At 40.7% G+C, this 18,292-nt stretch overlaps 1 protein-coding gene across 2 annotated transcripts in view; it reads right to left on the reverse strand.

Annotated features, from left to right (window-relative positions):
* Positions 1–18,292, reverse strand: part of DIP2A (disco interacting protein 2 homolog A) — a 246,059-nt gene that overhangs the window by 114,414 nt on the left and 113,353 nt on the right. For both annotated transcript variants that reach the window (XM_084644034.1, XM_084644035.1), the window contains exon 3: positions 3,446–3,565. In XM_084644034.1, coding sequence (XP_084500160.1) covers positions 3,446–3,565 — 120 coding nt within the window. The remainder of the gene's footprint in view (positions 1–3,445; positions 3,566–18,292) is intronic.

Raw genomic sequence — 18,292 nt, forward strand, 5'->3', positions numbered from 1 at the left:
AAACAAACTTCCCTTTTGCACAGCTTATTTCACAATTATCTATCACGTGGTTCCTTATTCTTTCCTCTGAAGCACCTGGTGCTGGAGTCAGAATATTGGATTGCTGGTCAGATCCAATATGGAAAGTCCAATGTTCAATTAACATGCCATTTGGTTCAATGCAGGAATCTATGGCTGCTCTGGTACTATGCAAGCATAACGGGAAACAATTTTCTCTAAGTCTTTCATACAGGAGAGAAATTTTCCAAAACTTTTCTCCCACTGCTAATACCAGTTTAGTTCTACTACTGTTAGGGGCATCAGGAGCCCAAATGTTGTAGAATCTGTCGCTGGCACTTAACACTACTTTGATTAGACATGCTCCCCACAAGGTTCTGTGATGCAGCATCACAAGGGTCTCTCATATAAGTTACATCTTTTAGCTAACGTAAAGAGTGCACTTTGAAAAAAAAAAACCCTCATCTTATTATGTTGGTTGTTATTCAGGCTGAAACATTTTGGGGAAGGATAATTAAATCAACAACCACTAAGCTAAAATTCTTTACTGTATTTCAAACAAAACTAAAAGCAAGCCCATAGACCAGCACTTCTTGTCTGAATGGGAAATAGAACAAGCCTGGATAACATTTTCTCAGTTAATATTAAAACTCAGGGGAAATGAAGACAAAATACACTCACATTTGTCCTTTTATCTCTTTGGTCATAAAAATAAACTAAAGATGGAGGGAGCTGCTTGCTTCACAGGTCTGAGCTTGCAAGCTCTCTGGATTTATTCTAAAAAATCATGGCCTCTGAAAGATGTCATGTCTATATGATCTTGGCTGGGCACATGGCTAAACAGTACCATAAGCTGAATATAAATCAAGACATGCCCTTTAACAATGAATCTGGTATCATTTTAGCATACTAGGGTCTTCTGAAACACCACACAGGGACAAAAGAATCCAGTTACATAAATTCCAACTGAGAATTTTTTCCTCTCTAACACCACATTTTAAGCTTTGAAACACAGAAATCACTCCCCGCTGGTATTTTAAGGATAAGTTTTAGTTGGTATAGCAGAAAGTGAAAACAACCTAATCATGGTAATCGCCATACTAGATGAGACCAGTGGATTCATCTAGTACATTATCGTGTCTCTGACAGCGATCGGTAACTGTCACAAAAGATAAAAACCAAGTTAGAAGCACCATTCATTCAGCAGTCATATCAAAACAGGACTGATTTTTTCTTGACTGTTCAAAATCTGGTCACTCCGAAAACTTGAAATTCAAAAAGAAAGGATTTGCTAGGTTTAGAAATTGTGATAAACATCAGCAGAATGTTTAACGGAATTAAATTAAAAGTCAATTTTGAACACTGCTCTAGAAATACTAACTGAAGTTTTTGGAACAAAGAAGAGGAACAGCAGTGGCAGCTACTATGACTGTTCTCTGAAAGTGTGTTCACTTACTGATATATATGTATAAAGAAAAGGAGGACTTGTGGCACCTTAGAGACTAACCAATTTATTTGAGCATAAGCTTTCGTGAGCTACAGCTCACTGCATCCGATGAAGTGAGCTGTAGCTCACAAAAGCTTATGCTCAAATAAATGGGTTAGTCTTAAGGTGCCACAAGTACTCCTTTTCTTTTTGCGAATACAGACTAACACGGCTGTTACTCTGAAATCTGATATATATGTATGCAAGCTGAAATTCTTCTCAAGACTACCCCAATAACCATTAACAGTGGGAATACAGTAGAACCTCAGAGTTATGCACACCAGAGTTATGAACTGACCAGTCAACCACACATCTCATTCGGAACCGAAAGTACACAATCGGGGGGGGGGGGGGGGAATACAGTACAGTACTGTGTTAAACGTAAACTACTAAAAAATATAAAGGGAAAGATTTAAAACAAGATTTAACAAGGTAAGGAAACTCTGTGCTTGTTTCATTTAAATTAAGATGGTTAAAACCTGCATTTGTCTTCTGCATAGTAAAGTTTCAGAAGTGCATTAAGTCAACGTTGAATTATAAACTTTTGAAAGAACAACCCTAACGTTTTGTTCAGAGTTACAAACCACCTCCATTCCCGAGGGGTTTGGAACTCTGAGGGTTTACTGTCAATGTTTCTATGCTAAACCCTTCCACACAATACAGAATCTTTTTATTGTACTACCAACACCTTTAGACACAAAAGGCCCTCTCATAGTTACTGCCCTAGTTTGTCCTTTTCTCCACATTAACCAATGACAGGCTTCCTCTACAGTGTATTTTTAGATACACATAAAACACTTTGTTTGCGGATAGTAAAATTATATTGCAAATAAGCCTGATACACAAAAGAGATGGAATTTAAAGCAAATGACTAAATTATATATTAAAGTTAACCTTAAGTATCCCATTTAATTAATTAATTCTCATTGATATTTATTATTATGCTCATCCCCAAACTTCAGAAAATCTACTCTTTGGATAGCACATATCTTTCCTAAAAGCCCTTGCACATGCTACCCAAAACACACAAAAGATCCCATCAACCCTTGGATTATTCAAAAAACAAACCATGGAGATGTAATGCCTTGATTTTAAGAGCAGGGTTTTCTCAATGGGAATGCCAGCAGTAAAAATGTGAATCCATAAGTAGGGGTGCCAAGCAGTTAAAAGCAAGGCGACCCAAGGATTAGTAGGATATTACTTCAAAAATTTAGATTATGCAGCCATTTGCTCCTTCCTCCCCAGTCCTGGTACATGTAGCTACCCTCAACAGCACACCGAAATAGCATTCTAGTTAGAACCTCGTGGACAGACTTACCAGATGACTGCTTCCAAAAAGCACCTGCCTTTCTCAGTATTGTGAGAAGGAATTTCACATCAAAACACAATGTATTTTAGCCACCTGAGCAGTAACAATGGAAGCAGGATATGAGGAGGATATGGATATTTTCATAGAAATTTCCAAAAACAGGTTTCTTTGTTGCACTGAAGCATGTTTAAAAGTTCATGTAGAATATCCATTGTGATGTTTCCCTTTCTTGTGTGTATTTGCTTCAAGTCAGGAAACGTTTGAAAGAGAACTTTGGTAAATATGGTAATTCTATAACCCTTATGTGAAAAAAAAAATCACAGCCCTGGAAAAATTAGCACCAATGATAGGAATCAGGACCGGCTGACGAGAGGAAATTGTTAAGCATGGTTTAAGTCCATAACAAGGAAAACATCAGAATGTGTTTATGATTTTCTTTCTTCCCCAATCATTTTCTCCACTTTGGAGTTGGCCAAGCATTGCCTATGTGTACATACAGCACAGCTGCTTGGACACATTTCCTCATATCTTGCCTTCTTCCAATATGGAACACACTTCACTTGGCCCCTTAAGCATAATATCTGTTCCTCTTTATGGGTGTAACGATACTGTTGGGGCACCCATTTTGTTTTAGCTGCATAGATTTTCCTTACCAGATCGGAAGCGCTCATCTCTGGAGTTGGTAGACCGTGATTTTTGCTGTTTAGATACAGCAGCTGTAGCCTGTGAAGAGCCTGGGATTCTGTTCTCTGCTTGCAGGGATGGATCTACACCTGAAATACAATTCCACCTCATGTAAACAATTCACATCTACTAACAGACAGTATCTGGCCAGTGATGTATGAATGCTTGTATCTCCCACTACAAAGAGACCTACTTTTTTTTTTTTTTTTTTTTTTTTTTTAGAAAAAGTAAACTATTCCATCCAAGAGCCAGGTTTAAAAACTATTACCACAGGTTACAATGAAAAAGGATATTTAATTAAATTCCAATAGTTGAAGTATTTTTACAAAGTCTGATGCTGACTCACAAACGTTAATTCATGCAACCTATCTGTAAAGCAGAACTGAAATATAACTCAGTCAATATTAAAAAGAAATCTAATTTTCTTACCTGCAGCTTCAGTTTCTATGACTCAAATCCATCAATCTGAACTGATTATTATTTTACCCAAAACTATCCAACATTTCTAAACAACTGAAAATACAACTACTTCGATCAACAGCATAGTGTAAAGAGTGCTTATCAAAAGTAGTGCCTTCATGCTAGTCCAAAGACAAGTTCATGGAAAGATGGGACAGGCAGATCTAAATCCCAGAAATGATTTCTCCTAATAAATTATTCTGCATCACAGATCGTCCAAATGGGCTGAAAGAACTTATTGTAAAATGTCAAGAAAAAAGCTGAGACGGGTGTGTGTGTGTGAGAGGGAATATCTTTTATTGGATCAACTTGTGTTGGTGAGAAAGACAAGCTTTTGAGTTACACAGAGCTCTTCTTCAGATCCGGGAAAGGTACTCCCAGCATCACAGCAAAATTCAAGGTGGAACAGATTGTTCAGCATAAGTACTTAGTACATATTGTAAGGGACCATTCAAGGTAGCGTGGCCCATTAACACCTCTGCAGTTATAGGACAAAAAGGAGGATTAATGGGTTACAGACTGTTGTAATAAGCCATAAATCCAGTTCAGGCTACGATTTTCAGTATCTAGCAGAGTCATGAATTTAAGCTCACAGGGTCATCTTATGAAAAAGTGGTGTGCAGATTTCCTTTGAGGATAAAGGACTGAGAGGTCAGATATAGAGTGATTGCTTTGTGAGATGCATTCAACCACAGGTGACAGGATGGTTTTGTCTGAACATTTTCCTGTGTGAATTCATTTGAGCACACAGCTTTGTGGGTGAAACCAGACCATCACTGTTGCTGGAGCATTTAGTGCACTGGATGAGGTACACCACATGTGATAGGCATGTGTAGGATACACGGATCTTGAAAGGTGAGGTGGTGGGGGGGGGCGGGAGAGTGGATGTTGATCATTGTAGCAATGGAGGTATGTCTGCAGGTTTTGCATCTGTTGGTCTGGCAGGGTCTGGTGCTACTTTGAGTTGGTGTGTTCTGGTCTGTGGGGATCCTGCTTCTGATGATGAGCTTGGAGATGCTGGGGGATTGTTTCAAGACCAGAGGAGGGGGGTCAGGAAAGATTTTTTTCAGGATGGGGGTCCCCATTGAGTATGGGTTGTATTTGTTTGACGATACCCCATATGGGTTCCAGTGTGAGGTGGCAGGTGACAAGTAGGGGTGCGTGGTCAGAAGGGTTTTTATTTCTGTATTGAAGCAGGTTCTCTTAGGGTATTTGGATGGTACATTCCATGTGTGATCTACTTCTCTGGTGTAGTGTCCTTGTTTGGTGAAGGCGGTTTTAAGTGTGTTAAGATGTATATCACGGACTTTCTTCTCAGAGCATATTCTGTGGTATTTGAGTGCCTGGCTGTACATAAACAGACTGCTTGGTATGTTTGGACTGGTTACTGGATCTAAGAAGGTAGACGTGGGGATCCATGAGTTTCTTGTATATGGTGATCTATAGGGTTCCACTGTTGAAGCTCATTGTGGTGTCCAAGAAGTTGATGGTAGTGTTGGAACGTTCCAGAGAGTGTTTGATGGATGGGTGGCGGTTGTTTGAAGTTGTGGTGGAAATCTATGAAGGCGCTTAAGGCGTCTGTCCTGAGGATGAAAATATCATTGATATATAATCTCAAGGATATCACTGGTTTCCTGGTGCATTTGTCGAGAAATTCTTCTTCAAGGTGGCCCATGAAGAGGTTGGCATATTGGGAAGCCATCCTAGTACACACGGTTTGGACAAAGTGTTTGCTGGTGAATGTAAAATAGCTACGAGTGAGGAAGAAATGGATGAGTTTGGCGACATGTTTGGGTTGGATATCCGAGAGTTGTCCATTGACTTGTAAATATTTGAGGCAGACAGCTATGCTGTCATTGTGAGGGATGTTGGTGTATAGGGAAGAGACATCCATAGTGGCAAAGATGGTGTTCCGAGGCAGCTTGTTAATGTTGCGGAGTTTGTACAGGAAGTCAGTTGTGTCCTGGAGGAAGCTGGCACTTTGTGTGGTAAGCAGTTTGAGGATGGATTTTATGAATCCCAATATTCCTTCAGTAAGGGTGCCATGGCCAGATATGATGCGTCTGTTTGGATTCCCTTGTTTGTATATCTTCGGAAGTATACAGAAGGTCCCTGGGGTGAGTTCATGGGGGATGAGTTTGTAGAGTTTCTCTTCATTTGTTTGGGGAAGGATTTGATGATATCCTTAAATTCCTGGGTAAACTGTGGCGTGGGGTCTTCTGTGAGTTCTATATTTTAGGTGGTGTCAGAGAGTTGTTCGTTGGCCTCGTTAACTTAATCATCACAGTTGAGGACTACAATGGGGCCCCTTTGCTGGTTTGATAACTATCTGGTGGTTAGATTTCAGGGACTATAGGGCTGTCCTCTCAGCAGTGGGGAGATTATGGTGAATGTGATGTTTGTTAAGGATTTTACAATCAACTTTTTTCCCTGAAGCAATCAGTGTAATGATCAAGAGTGTTTCATCCACTCTGTGGCATCCAGTCAGATGATTCTTTTTTGTTATGATGGTCAATGGGGATGTGGTGTCTACCTTGAACGGTCCCTTACAATATGCACTAACTACTTATGCTAAACAATATGTTTCACCGTGCATTTTGCGGTGTCGCTGTGAGTACCTTTCCCAGTCTGAAGAGGAGCTCTGTGTGGCTTGAAAGCTTATCTCTCTCAACAGAAGTTGGGACAATAAAAGATATTACCTCACCCACATTGTTTCTCCAATATCCTGGGACACACACAGCTGCAACTAACACTGCGAACAAGAGAAAAGGTGTGAATTGCCCAGCACTAAGATACATACTTCATTCTAAAATCAACTAGGTAGGGATCAAATCTATCCCATTATCTGAAAATCATTTATTTAACAGGAAATAGATCTCTGCCACAAAAGCAATTTAAGACTTAGTTAGTCTTAATTCTACAGTAAGTCAACCCTGCACCACAGTAAACTGAAAGAACAATCTGATATTTCCTTATTTTCAAAATAAAAACAGAAAAGTGTTCCTTCCTCTCCCAAGCAATTCCAAATAAGGCAGCCAGATTATGCAAGGATGACAGCAGGCAGGGATGAAGAATGTAAGTATATGTAATCAGAGTCAATGTAAAAGAGCAGTACCGAGAAGATTCATATTTTATAAGATCCCTGTAACATCTCCAAGGGAAACTCAGTGGAGACCAACAATCCCTACTTGCTGACAAATAAAAGGACAAAATGGTCAACCAAATCAGAGACCCAAACTTCAACAACAACTAGTAAACCTCTCTCCCAGAAGACGAGTTCTTGCACTTTTAACTACTACTAAAATCTACAGGGAAACTCCCAACTTTAAACTGAATGCTTTCACTTAATGCTTTTATCCTCTCATCTACTACAGAAGCTTTGTCAAAAGCTATAAAACCAAAATCTAAAAAAATATAATTAATTCAAGTCCTCAGTTTCTTCACGGAAAGCAACGGGATGCCAGAACAAAATATAAATGAACAAAACAACGACACATTTAATTTGCTCTGTCTCTGATAATGAAGAATGGTAAATTCTTCAAAAGAAAGCATAACCACCATAACCTGTGCAATGCTACATCATGAGAGCAATTTTCTCCCTACCACCACCAGGTGACCAGTTTATACTTTGAAGTAGTATTTTATCCTTACTTGTATAACTGCGGATACATTTTTAATGTTTACTAGGCTATTTGCCTTAATATCACATGGTGTGATATTTCCTCTGACCCACGTAAAATTGTGCTGCCAGAACAAATTCTTGTTCTTGTATCAACGCAACTCTGAGCACCCATTTGTCCTACCCTGTATGTCATTATTTTACATAGAGTATCTCTTATCTATGTCGCCCGTACTCTTTTCTTTTCCAAGCTAGTCCTAGTCTCTTTAGAACTAAAGATAAACTCTCTCAAAATCCAGATGTTGGAGGAAAGAAGTTTTTCATACACTCATTCTTTGACTCATAAGAAAGCAGGTAACAACCCTTACTGAAGAAATATTAATATACTTACAGAAAAGCACAAAAGGAGAGAAAAATATTTGTGATATTTTTATCTTACACAAGGACACAAGAGATCTTCCAGCATTTATGCAAGTGGTCTTCTCCAGGAAGGTTTTTTGAAGACTTTTGAATATCTGGCCTTCACATCTACACTGACAGTGAGTTTTCAGTTTTATATAAGTATGCCAGCTGTTCTGCCTCAGCTTACCGAAGTGAATTTAAGTTCATTTTCTTGAAACGTAATATTCTCAGTGTCTTACTGTCCAAAACTGACATACTTCTCATCCTCTTGACCAGACCACCTGCTCTACATCAACTTCTTTCCTTATGTATGCCTCTGTTAAGAGCATAGCATAAATCATATCTTGTACCCTACAATTTCTGGTTTTGTATTTGCTGTCTAATAGCTAATAATTTGTTTTGCTCAGAAAGGATGACGTGCTTGAGTTAGGAAAAAAACAAAAATATGAAAGGCAAGACCTACTATAATACTAGTCATCTTGGTTGGAAAATAAGAGATGAACTGCAAATCCAAAAGAAATGGTTTTGTTCTTTACTGATTTTCTACCTTATATGTGGAACTGGTAGGCCTACCACTGGTCATTCTAACTCCCTGTTTTCAGTTACTTACAATTTTGCCAAATGTTAACCATTTGGTCTGAAATTCTTAATGGGGGTCTCAGCCTCAGGCTGATACTTTATTTTTTTTGGAAAGTTTCAGCAAAATAAGTCAGGCATTTCTGTGAATGAAATTAGCAAAACAACTTATTTTCCCTTAAGGTTAATAAACCTTCCAAATGTTTCTTTGAAAAGTCCTTGAGCCTCCATGCTTTGGAGCAGGAACTTGAAGGTTAGTGGGGAGACAGTGGTAGGGTCAGAGAGATGCTTTCTGTTATGGTCATGAAAAATCCACCAAAATCTGGCGAAGTTACAAGTCTCTAAAAACTGCCATTTGCAGGTGCTCAGTAAAACTTCTCAGAGGCTTGCTGCTAAAATTTTAGAACATTCCATCTGCACTGACCATGATCCAGTCCCACTGACCTCAGAATCGTAGAATATCAGGGTTGGAAGGGACCCCAGAAGGTCATCTAGTCCAACCCCCTGCTCAAAGCAGGACCAATTCCCAGTTAAATCATCCCAGCCAGGGCTTTGTCAAGCCTGACCTTAAAAACCTCTAAGGAAGGAGATTCTACCACCTCCCTAGGTAACGCATTCCAGTGTTTCACCACCCTCTTAGTGAAAAAGTTTTTCCTAATATCCAATCTAAACCTCCCCCACTGCAACTTGAGACCATTACTCCTCGTTCTGTCATCTGCTACCACTGAGAACAGTCTAGATCTATCTTCTTTGGAACCCCCCTTTCAGGTAGTTGAAAGCAGCTATCAAATCCCCCCTCATTTTTCTCTTCTGCAGACTAAACAATCCCAGTTCCCTCAGCCTCTCCTCATAACTCATGTGTTCCAGTCCCCTAATCATTTTTGTTGCCCTCTGCTGGACGTTTTCCAGTTTTTCCACATCCTTCTTGTAGTGTAGGGCCCAGAACTGGACATAGTACTCCAGATGAGGCCTCACCAATGTCGAATAGAGGGGAACGATCACGTCCCTCGATCTGCTGGCAATGCCCCTACATATACATCCCAAAATGCCATGGCAACAAGGGCACACTGTTGACTCATATCCAGCTTCTCGTCCACTGTAACCCCTAGGTCCTTTTCTGCAGAACTGCTGCCGAGCCATTCGGTCCCTAATCTGCAGCGGTGCATGGGATTCTTCCGTCCTAAGTGCAGGACTCTGCACTTGTCCTTGTTGAACCTCATCAGATTTCTTTTGGCCCAATCCTCCAATTTGAATGGCTACAGACTCCAACGGACCTTACCGGGCAACTTAATAGTACAACTGAGCAAATAATTGATTTTTCAGTTCAATAGACAAAGTGAAAAATCCATTTAAAAAATTTGTTTGTAACCAAAATTACATTTGTTTGATTTTTCCTCACCAAAATGAAGAATCAAACATGTCAATTCAATATGACATTTCTTTTTTGCTGAATTTGCTAGTTGTTTGTCTCTCAAAAAATCACTTCTTCAGCAAATTTTCTATTCACCAAAAAAAATTTCACCCAGCTCTACTTGATAGAACATTAAATATCAAATGAGACTATTATTATTGCTATGTAATATTTCTAATATGGTAACTCAGAGGCACTGATCAAGATAATTTCTCCATTCTCCTTAGTGCTGTTCCAGCATAAAGGTAGACGTGGTCTTTATTCTGAAAAGATTACAAACTGAGAACTATATAACCCAAATTAAAACAATCTACATAATTAGAGGATGAATTGTTTTTCACTTTCAGAATCTGCAACCCAGTACATCTCATTGCAGGTAGGCTAAACCAGGCATTTTCTCTCTACTTTCATTAGAAGAAATGTGACCACCAATCCTCCCTGAGTAGGATATTAATTCATGACCAGTGAAATCTGATCATTACATTGACCTGTATAAAATAAAATAACAGGAAATAAGATAGGTAGTTAGGGGGCTTATTCCTTCACCCACTTACTTCCCTGGTCCTTCTCGCATGAACAGAGAGCAACAATACCCAAAGTCCAAAGGTGCAAACAATTCGATGTTTATTGGGGTGAACTTCCAGCAAGCATGATTCCAGTTTCCTTCCTTAGTGTCCCCCTTCCCAGCTCTGACACCACAGAGCCTTACACCTGTGTCCCTGTTCACATTCCTGCCTTTAGCCAAACATGATTCCAAATTCCTTACTCCCATTCCCTGTTCCCATCTCCCCCACGCACACACTCACCCCCTCACTTCCTGATTGACTGCAGACTATATAGTAAAACTTGAGTTCTGCTTAGCTATACCTTAACCAATCATTTTCCTGAAATGTAACTAACCAATCCTAACATATTGTAACATGATTATGTAACCAGTTATATCCCACCACCTGAATTAGTTTACACCCAGCAAAATTAATTATGCAGCAGACAGGAACAATCACAGAACCAGACAGAGATTATACAGACAAACAATAACAAAGTGGGAACTAGAATGACAAAACAATACAGAAGTGAGGATTTCACATCCCAGCTATTGATAAGTGAGTTCTTGCCAGACAGGATGCTATCAAACTAAGTTTCCTTTTACATTTTCTAGGCACTTCCCTTTCTCTGGAGGTGATAGGCACTATCAGGACAGGATTGTATTCCTAACAGCCCAGTAGCACCTTATTTCAGTGTGACTAGTTTGGAATGTAAGGATGTGACCGGTCGCTTACCAGTTTACGGCTGCCTCTGCTGGTTAGCCAAAGATCATAGCCTAAGCACAGGGCCTCAGACTGTCACAATAAGAGAAGGACCTTACACCGGCAGACAGTGATTTTGATTCTCTTTCTTTCTTTTATATCTCTATAACTAGCCAAGTGATAAGAATACACCTAAATTCTTCGAGTACAGGCCTTTACCAACAGGCCTGAATATCTATATCCTAACATAGCTCAATTAAATTCATAAATTTATTCCTAACCACTGAAGGAAGAAAATATTTAAATCTTGGTCCCATTCAATTGTAATCCTATCCTTTGTAGAATGAGACTTCTCAACTAATTAGATTTATTCACCTATTGGGCTTGGAAGGTGACTTTCCACTCTCTTTAGCTTTGGGATATATCTAAAAGGCTAGAGAGGTAGTGATGATAGATCAAGAGTGTTGAAGATGTCTCTCAGATACTAATACTTTGATTGTTTTATTTAAAGTTGATTTAGCTTCTATCTGTGAACAGCTCTGTACAGCATCTGGTTTTTCAGTGTGGTTCCCCAGTGTGTTTTTAAACCAAAATGTCCAGCTAGCTTAACTGAGGGAAAAGCAAGTAAAGTGATTTGCTCAGCACAACAGTAAATTAACCGTTCAGCCAGTTTACAGAGCAGGGTTCTTCTAGCACACGGTCTTTTGAAGTAGCTGGTAGACATTATTGTCATCTATTGTGTTCTGAGACATTTTCAGCAGAAGAAAAGATCTCACTGGCAAATTAAATAAATGTTAGTGCCATAACTCAAAAGCAATACCGATTATATTTAATTCTAAACCAAAGCAAAAATGCAATGTAGCATAATAAACGGCCATGTTTTTTGTAGATTTAATGTTGGCATCTTTAACTCACAGTTCAATACCTTACTCTTTGTGTACACTTTTCTTGAAGGGTGGTAGTAATGATCTTGTAGTTAAGGCATTGACTTTTGATTCAGGAAACCTGGGTTCAATTCTCACCTGTGCCACAGACTTCCTGTGTGATCTTGGGAAAATCTTTACCTTACAGGGATCTTGTGATGTTAAATGCATTAATGTATATTTAATTACAGTGCAACAACCTTAGCTCTGACCCACAAATTAATTTTTGAGTCATCTGTCTTCATAGTATCATTAGAATAGCATGGGGCATGTTGTCTGGTAAATTTCCATGCAGATTTGCAAGGTCGAGGAAAGCATGTTTCTGATATAAGGTATCTTAATGTTGGTATCCATGCTCATCTGAATTAATGAATTAGCCTTTCTGGAGAAATTGGTTTTACTTTCATGAACCTAGCCTTACATTTTCTTCAGCTCACAAAGAGTTCACCTTTCTGTTGGTCTTTCATCAAAAATCTGTTGCACGCATTGTGGCGAGGATTTGAGCTCTTTATCCTTCATGCTTGTACCATGATAGGCTTCCTGAATCCTTCACTCTGTTTTTTTTGTCTGGATTTCTTGTGCTCTGCAATTCTGTTTCCTTTCTGCTCTGCCCAATGGTAGGATGGCTTGAGGTGTTAGGGTGCACTGGCCCTTTGGCTACATTGTAAAGTTCCCCTTCCGAAGATAAACAAGAGTCCAAACAAAAGACAAAAATGATTTCTGTCACAGCCTCAAAGGTCTTTTGGGCCCAGAATCATCTTTTCTCTCATGGCCTTGGGCTGGAGCACTGTCCATGGTTTGGGGCTCAGGACCCTTCGTGGTTTACACAAATATTCGCTACACAGAAGTGGAATGTTGGGAATCAAGATCCCTGGGTTCTGTTCCTAGCAGGGAGTGGAGTCTAGTGATTATAGACAGCATAGCCAAGCACACAGATTTGGTGCATTCATTCTTAAAGGCAGCATGATTGTGGGTGAGGTTTGAGTCTGCCACATCAGAGATGGCACCTTACTGCATACTCTGTCTGAAGTGACATTGTGCAACATCTGTTACTCAGTCTGTAAAATGGAGAGAATACTTGCCTCCCTCCCAAGTTCAGAGTTATAAAGCCTTGCTTGATATTAAGAACTGTGAAGTACACAGAATCATTGATACCAGTAAGTGGACATGCTGAGACTTAAACTTATGGTGCCCTCCTGCTCAGTACTACTTTTCACAGGCCAAAGAGATAGCTGTGGGTAGTGCCTTCCACTGATGTATTCTGTCTGGAGCCCAAGATCTTTGAGGTATAGATGGAACACCTCAAGCAACCTAGTGACAGAGGATGTAGAAAAAGCTAATGTACTCAATGCTTTTTTTGCTTCTGTCTTCACGAACAAGGTCAGCTCTCAGACTACTGCACTGGGCAGCACAGCATGGGGAGGAGGTGACCAGCCCTCTGTGGACAAAGAAGTGGTTCGGGACTATTTAGAAAAGTTGGACGAGCACAAGTCCATGGGGCCGGATGCATTGCATCCGAGAGTGCTAAAGGAGTTGGCAAATGTGATTGCAGAGCCATTTGCCACTATCTTTGAAAACTCATGGCGATCCGGGGAAGTCCCGGATGACTGGAAAAAGGCTAATGTAGTGCCCATCTTTAAAAAAGGGAAGAAGGAGGATCCTGGGAACTACAGGCCAGTCAGCCTCACCTCAGTCCCTGGAAAAATCATGGAGCAGGTCCTCAAGGAATCAGTTCTGAAGCACTTAGAGGAGAGGAAAGTGATCAGGACAGTCAGCATGGATTCACCAAGGGCAAGTCATGCCTGACTAATCTAGTTGACTTCTATGACGAGATAACTGGTTCTGTGGATGAGGTGAAAGCAGTGGACGAGTTAGTCCTTGACTTTAGGAAAGCTTTGCTACGGTCTCCCACAGTATTCTTGCCAGCAAGTTAAAGAAATATGTGCTGGATGAATGGACTATAAGGTGGATAGAAAGTTGGCTAGATTGTCGGGATCAACGGGCAGTGATCGATGGCTCCATGTCTAGCTGGCAGCCAGTATCAAGTGGAGTGCCCCAAGGGTTGGTCCACGGGCCGGTTTTGTTCAGTATCTTCATAAATGATCTGGACGATGGTGTGGATTGCACCCTCAGCAAGTTTGCAGATGACACTAAACTGGGAGGAGTGGTAGATACGCTGGAGGGTAGGGATAGGATACAGAGGGCCCTAGACATAAAATATAAAATAAAATTGCCTGTTTGGGTTTTTTCAGGGGGAGGAGACATTTTAAGATTTCTTTAAACACAAGGAAGCAAAGAAAGTAAGAGGCAAAAAGCCATTTCCCCCTTCACATGTCACCTTTAAGTCTTCCTGCAGCTGTCAACCTAGCTCTAAATTAAAATAGGAGCAAAATAGAAAAAATAAAGGAGAGGGGTTCAATGTACTGCAGAGGGAAGGAGAAAGAAAGCCGATGATAAAACAATGATAGCCCAGTTTTGTAATTTACTGTGGCACCCCACAACTTTTGTTATGAAAATTGTGGGGGCAACCTACATTTAGAGAACTACCAATATTTACCTTTGAGTGACCTATTTTACTATATTAAAGCCATTTTATTCACACCAATTTTCTATATAATTGCCATTTATTTATTCCAAAACCTGTACACACCCACAGAACACACACACCCCCCTTAGGCAAACTGTCTCATGCCCTCTACTCCTTTTAAGTGATTTTTAGATATGAACAGTCACAACAGAACTGTAAGCAAGAAACGTGCACTTTTTTTTGTTTGTTGCAAAATGAGACAGTAATGTTAAGTTTTTACATTAGAAATATCTGGTCTTGATGTCCCTGACTTGTTGCAGGAACTTTGTGAGAGCTGGAGAACTAATGGATACAGGACCTATTCTCAAGGGACTGAAACCTGGGTGTGTCAGTTCCTGGACTAGCTGCACATCTGCCCACCTTTTGGTCTCTCCTGCACACACCTAGCAAAGATGATAGGCCTCTGGGCCTTACCTGTCTCAGGATTGAACGTCATGATTATTCCACTCAGACTGGGACCCAGGTACACTACCACATGCTTATTGCCGGTTCTCTCTCTCAGGGAAGCTAGATTTAAAACTAACGCCCCCTTCCATGTGGGTGTCTGGGCCCAATATAATTGCTATACTATTGCTCATTCATTTATTGGTCTCAGGCACCACGTGTGAAATCTTCTTTCTGGGAAAGTTTCAACACTCCCTTGCCTTCAACTGAGGGGCATAAGACTGATCTACCACAGCAGCGTCAAGAGCTAGAGAACTGTGGGAAAATGAATGAGTAGAACAGAGCCTCTAAAATTCATTAAGAATTTGTTATCCATGCTTGAATTTACCAGACACTAGCCAGAGACCTAACCCTATTACCTTGTCTCTGGGTAAACCTGGGTACCTTATTTTATCTGTACACACAAATTCAACTATCCTTACCAGGTTGACAGCTCACAGATTTACCTCCCTACTCCAGACCTGTCTCCTGTGAAAACAAAAATCTCAGGCCCAGTCTCTGCCATCTCCTCATGAATGTTGACCCGTCAGCTCAAACTCACCATGGCTAACACAGAGCTCCTAATCCCATCCACCCAAACGCTTGCTGCTACCTTCTTTTCTTGATCGCTGTCAGCAACGCCATAATTGTGTCTGTCACTCAAGCCCGTAACCTGGGTATCATCTTCAACTTGGACCCCTCACTAGGTCCTCATATCCAGGCTGTGTAAATCTTGTCAATTTTTTTTGCATAGCGTCCCTAAATTCCAGCATTTCTTACTCATCCACAGCTAAAACGCCCATCCACAGCATCCTTCTCTCTGGCCTTGACAAATGCAATCATGTCCTGCTCATATCTGTTCAGAATGCTGCTACAAAAATCATTTTCCTGGCCCACTGCTTTGACCATACCGCCCACCCATTTTCAAAGCCCTTCCTGGTCAAACACCCAATCATCTTTCATTCACTAATGAACGCTCACCTGGTTCAGCCCCTGATTCCAGTCTCCATTGCCCACTTGTTATGTTTTAAACAAGCACCTTTGTGCTTTCTCCCATGCTGTCCCTCACATTATGGAGGCATTCATTCCCTGTGAAAATCTACAATGCTAACTTCATTACCCGCCTTCAAGTTCCGCCTCAGAACTCTCATTTGCCATGATCCCGACAAAACCACACAACAGTTAGGCTGCTGGTGTGCAGATGCTACTGCCTAACATGCTGATCAGTGCAGTCTCTATTTCCTCGTGCTCCCTATCTGTCTGTATCCCTCTTTTGTCTCTTATCTTACATTTAGACTGTAATCTCCTTGGAGCATAGGCCTTCTTTTTGTACTGTTTGTGTACAGCCCCTGGAACAACGAGGTCCTGGTCCATGGCTAGCGCTGCTAGATGCTGCAGTAATACAAATAAATAATAACAAACAACAGACGCAGTTACAGAAGGTGAGAAGGGCCCCAATTAGCAAGATTTAAGGGCAACACACTGGTGAACAGCCCAACTCCCAACCTTCTCCAGCTGTTAGAATTCCTGAATGCCATTCCTGGATCCTGGCTTCGACCCTACATGTTTGTATCAGCCTCTAGTTTGTAGTTATCTGACACGTGCCAAATCTTCCATCCCCCCTCTGACTGCTAGGAGGGAGAACTCTCACTTCCCCACGGCAACATGGCTGGTGCAAGTGTGTGTGGCAGGAGGAGAGAACAGCGGCTAGAAGGGCAGGAGGGGTCTCCATTGCATTGTCCCAGCCTGCAGCTGCACAGCGTGCGTCTGGTTTCAGCGAACTACCCCTCCTTGACTACTGCTCTGAGGAAGGTGGCAACCAAATACTCTAACCCTTCCCTCACCTCCTGCCTGTTAACAGGTGGGTAGATTAAGGTCTATGCTACTCTACCACCCCGCCCCTTGTTTTTTAGTCAGTCTCTTGGGATTGCCATGAGCATGGGTCTCCCAGCTGCCCACAGTGTTCTGAAAGGAAGCAGGGGAGCGCTGGAGCTGCCTGCCTGGCGCAGACTCTGGAAGACAGCAGGGCACATTTGGAGCATTATTTTCACAACCATAAGACCCAGGATTTCCAAGATCAAGGTTAAGTTATTAGAAGATTTTGACCTCACTCATCAATAAAGCGTTCACAGTCACCACCAGTGAGCGCATTTTTCAGTTCTTGTAGAGTCAAATACCACTAGAGAAAAGGTTTTCCTTAAACCTTTCAACTATGAAAAGGTCATTGGGTTTGGAAAAGGCCTCACCAAAGCCATATAGCCATGTACACAAACCACCTGACCAATTCTACCACCAAGTAATTCAGGTTTAGAACTGTCTCTACTCAATGAACACAATCTGACAAAAAAGGTGTGCTATACTCTTTCATTGTTAGGGTTCTTTTCCCTCAAATTTTAGTGGGATATGTATCTCTGGAAAGAAATCAACATATTTATATTTCCTCCCCTCCACCCGAGTCCCAGCAAAAAAGACTTGCATTGAATTGGATGGAAATTGGCCTGGGCCCTCAGCAAATCTTTACTGCTAACTGGCCGCCTGATACCAATAAGGAACCAATTTAAAATATCTGATGACTTTTTTTTCTGAAGATAATGAGTTATCAGAATGCACTTTGAGAGATTTCAGAGTAACAGCCGTGTTAGTCTGTATTCGCAAAAAGAAAAGGAGTACTTGTGGCACCTTAGAGACTATGCTCAAATAAATTGGTTAGTCTCTAAGGTGCCACAAGTACTCCTTTTCTTTTCACTTTGAGAGAGACATTCTCTGTAATCTACAACGAACAAAAATGCAAGGCTATATTACTCCGTCAAATAAATACCACTGTAGCCTATGCTGCTAACAAGATATTACAATTTAATTTCCTTTTAAAAGGGAACAGAAATTAAAAACACTAAATACCGGCACTTAGAACTACAACATCTTTTGAACAAGTTGTTAAGTTCTATCCTGTGCACAAGACAAGTTGCAATGTGCTATAGGTCTATTCTATCTTCAACTTTTACCATTACTTTCCTCTACTTATATTATTTCCACATTATCTGTATAACTCTTCAAAGCACTAGAAGAGTTATTTTAAACCTCAGTCCCACACAAGTCAAGTCTTATAAACCTAGTAAATTAAAACTGTTGTGTGAACTACTGTTTTCTTAAGTCAGTTACAGATTCTGAT

This window comes from Lepidochelys olivacea (assembly GCF_965140295.1).
Source record: "Lepidochelys olivacea isolate rLepOli2 genome assembly, chromosome: 11".
Classification (NCBI taxonomy): Eukaryota; Metazoa; Chordata; order Testudines; family Cheloniidae; genus Lepidochelys; species Lepidochelys olivacea.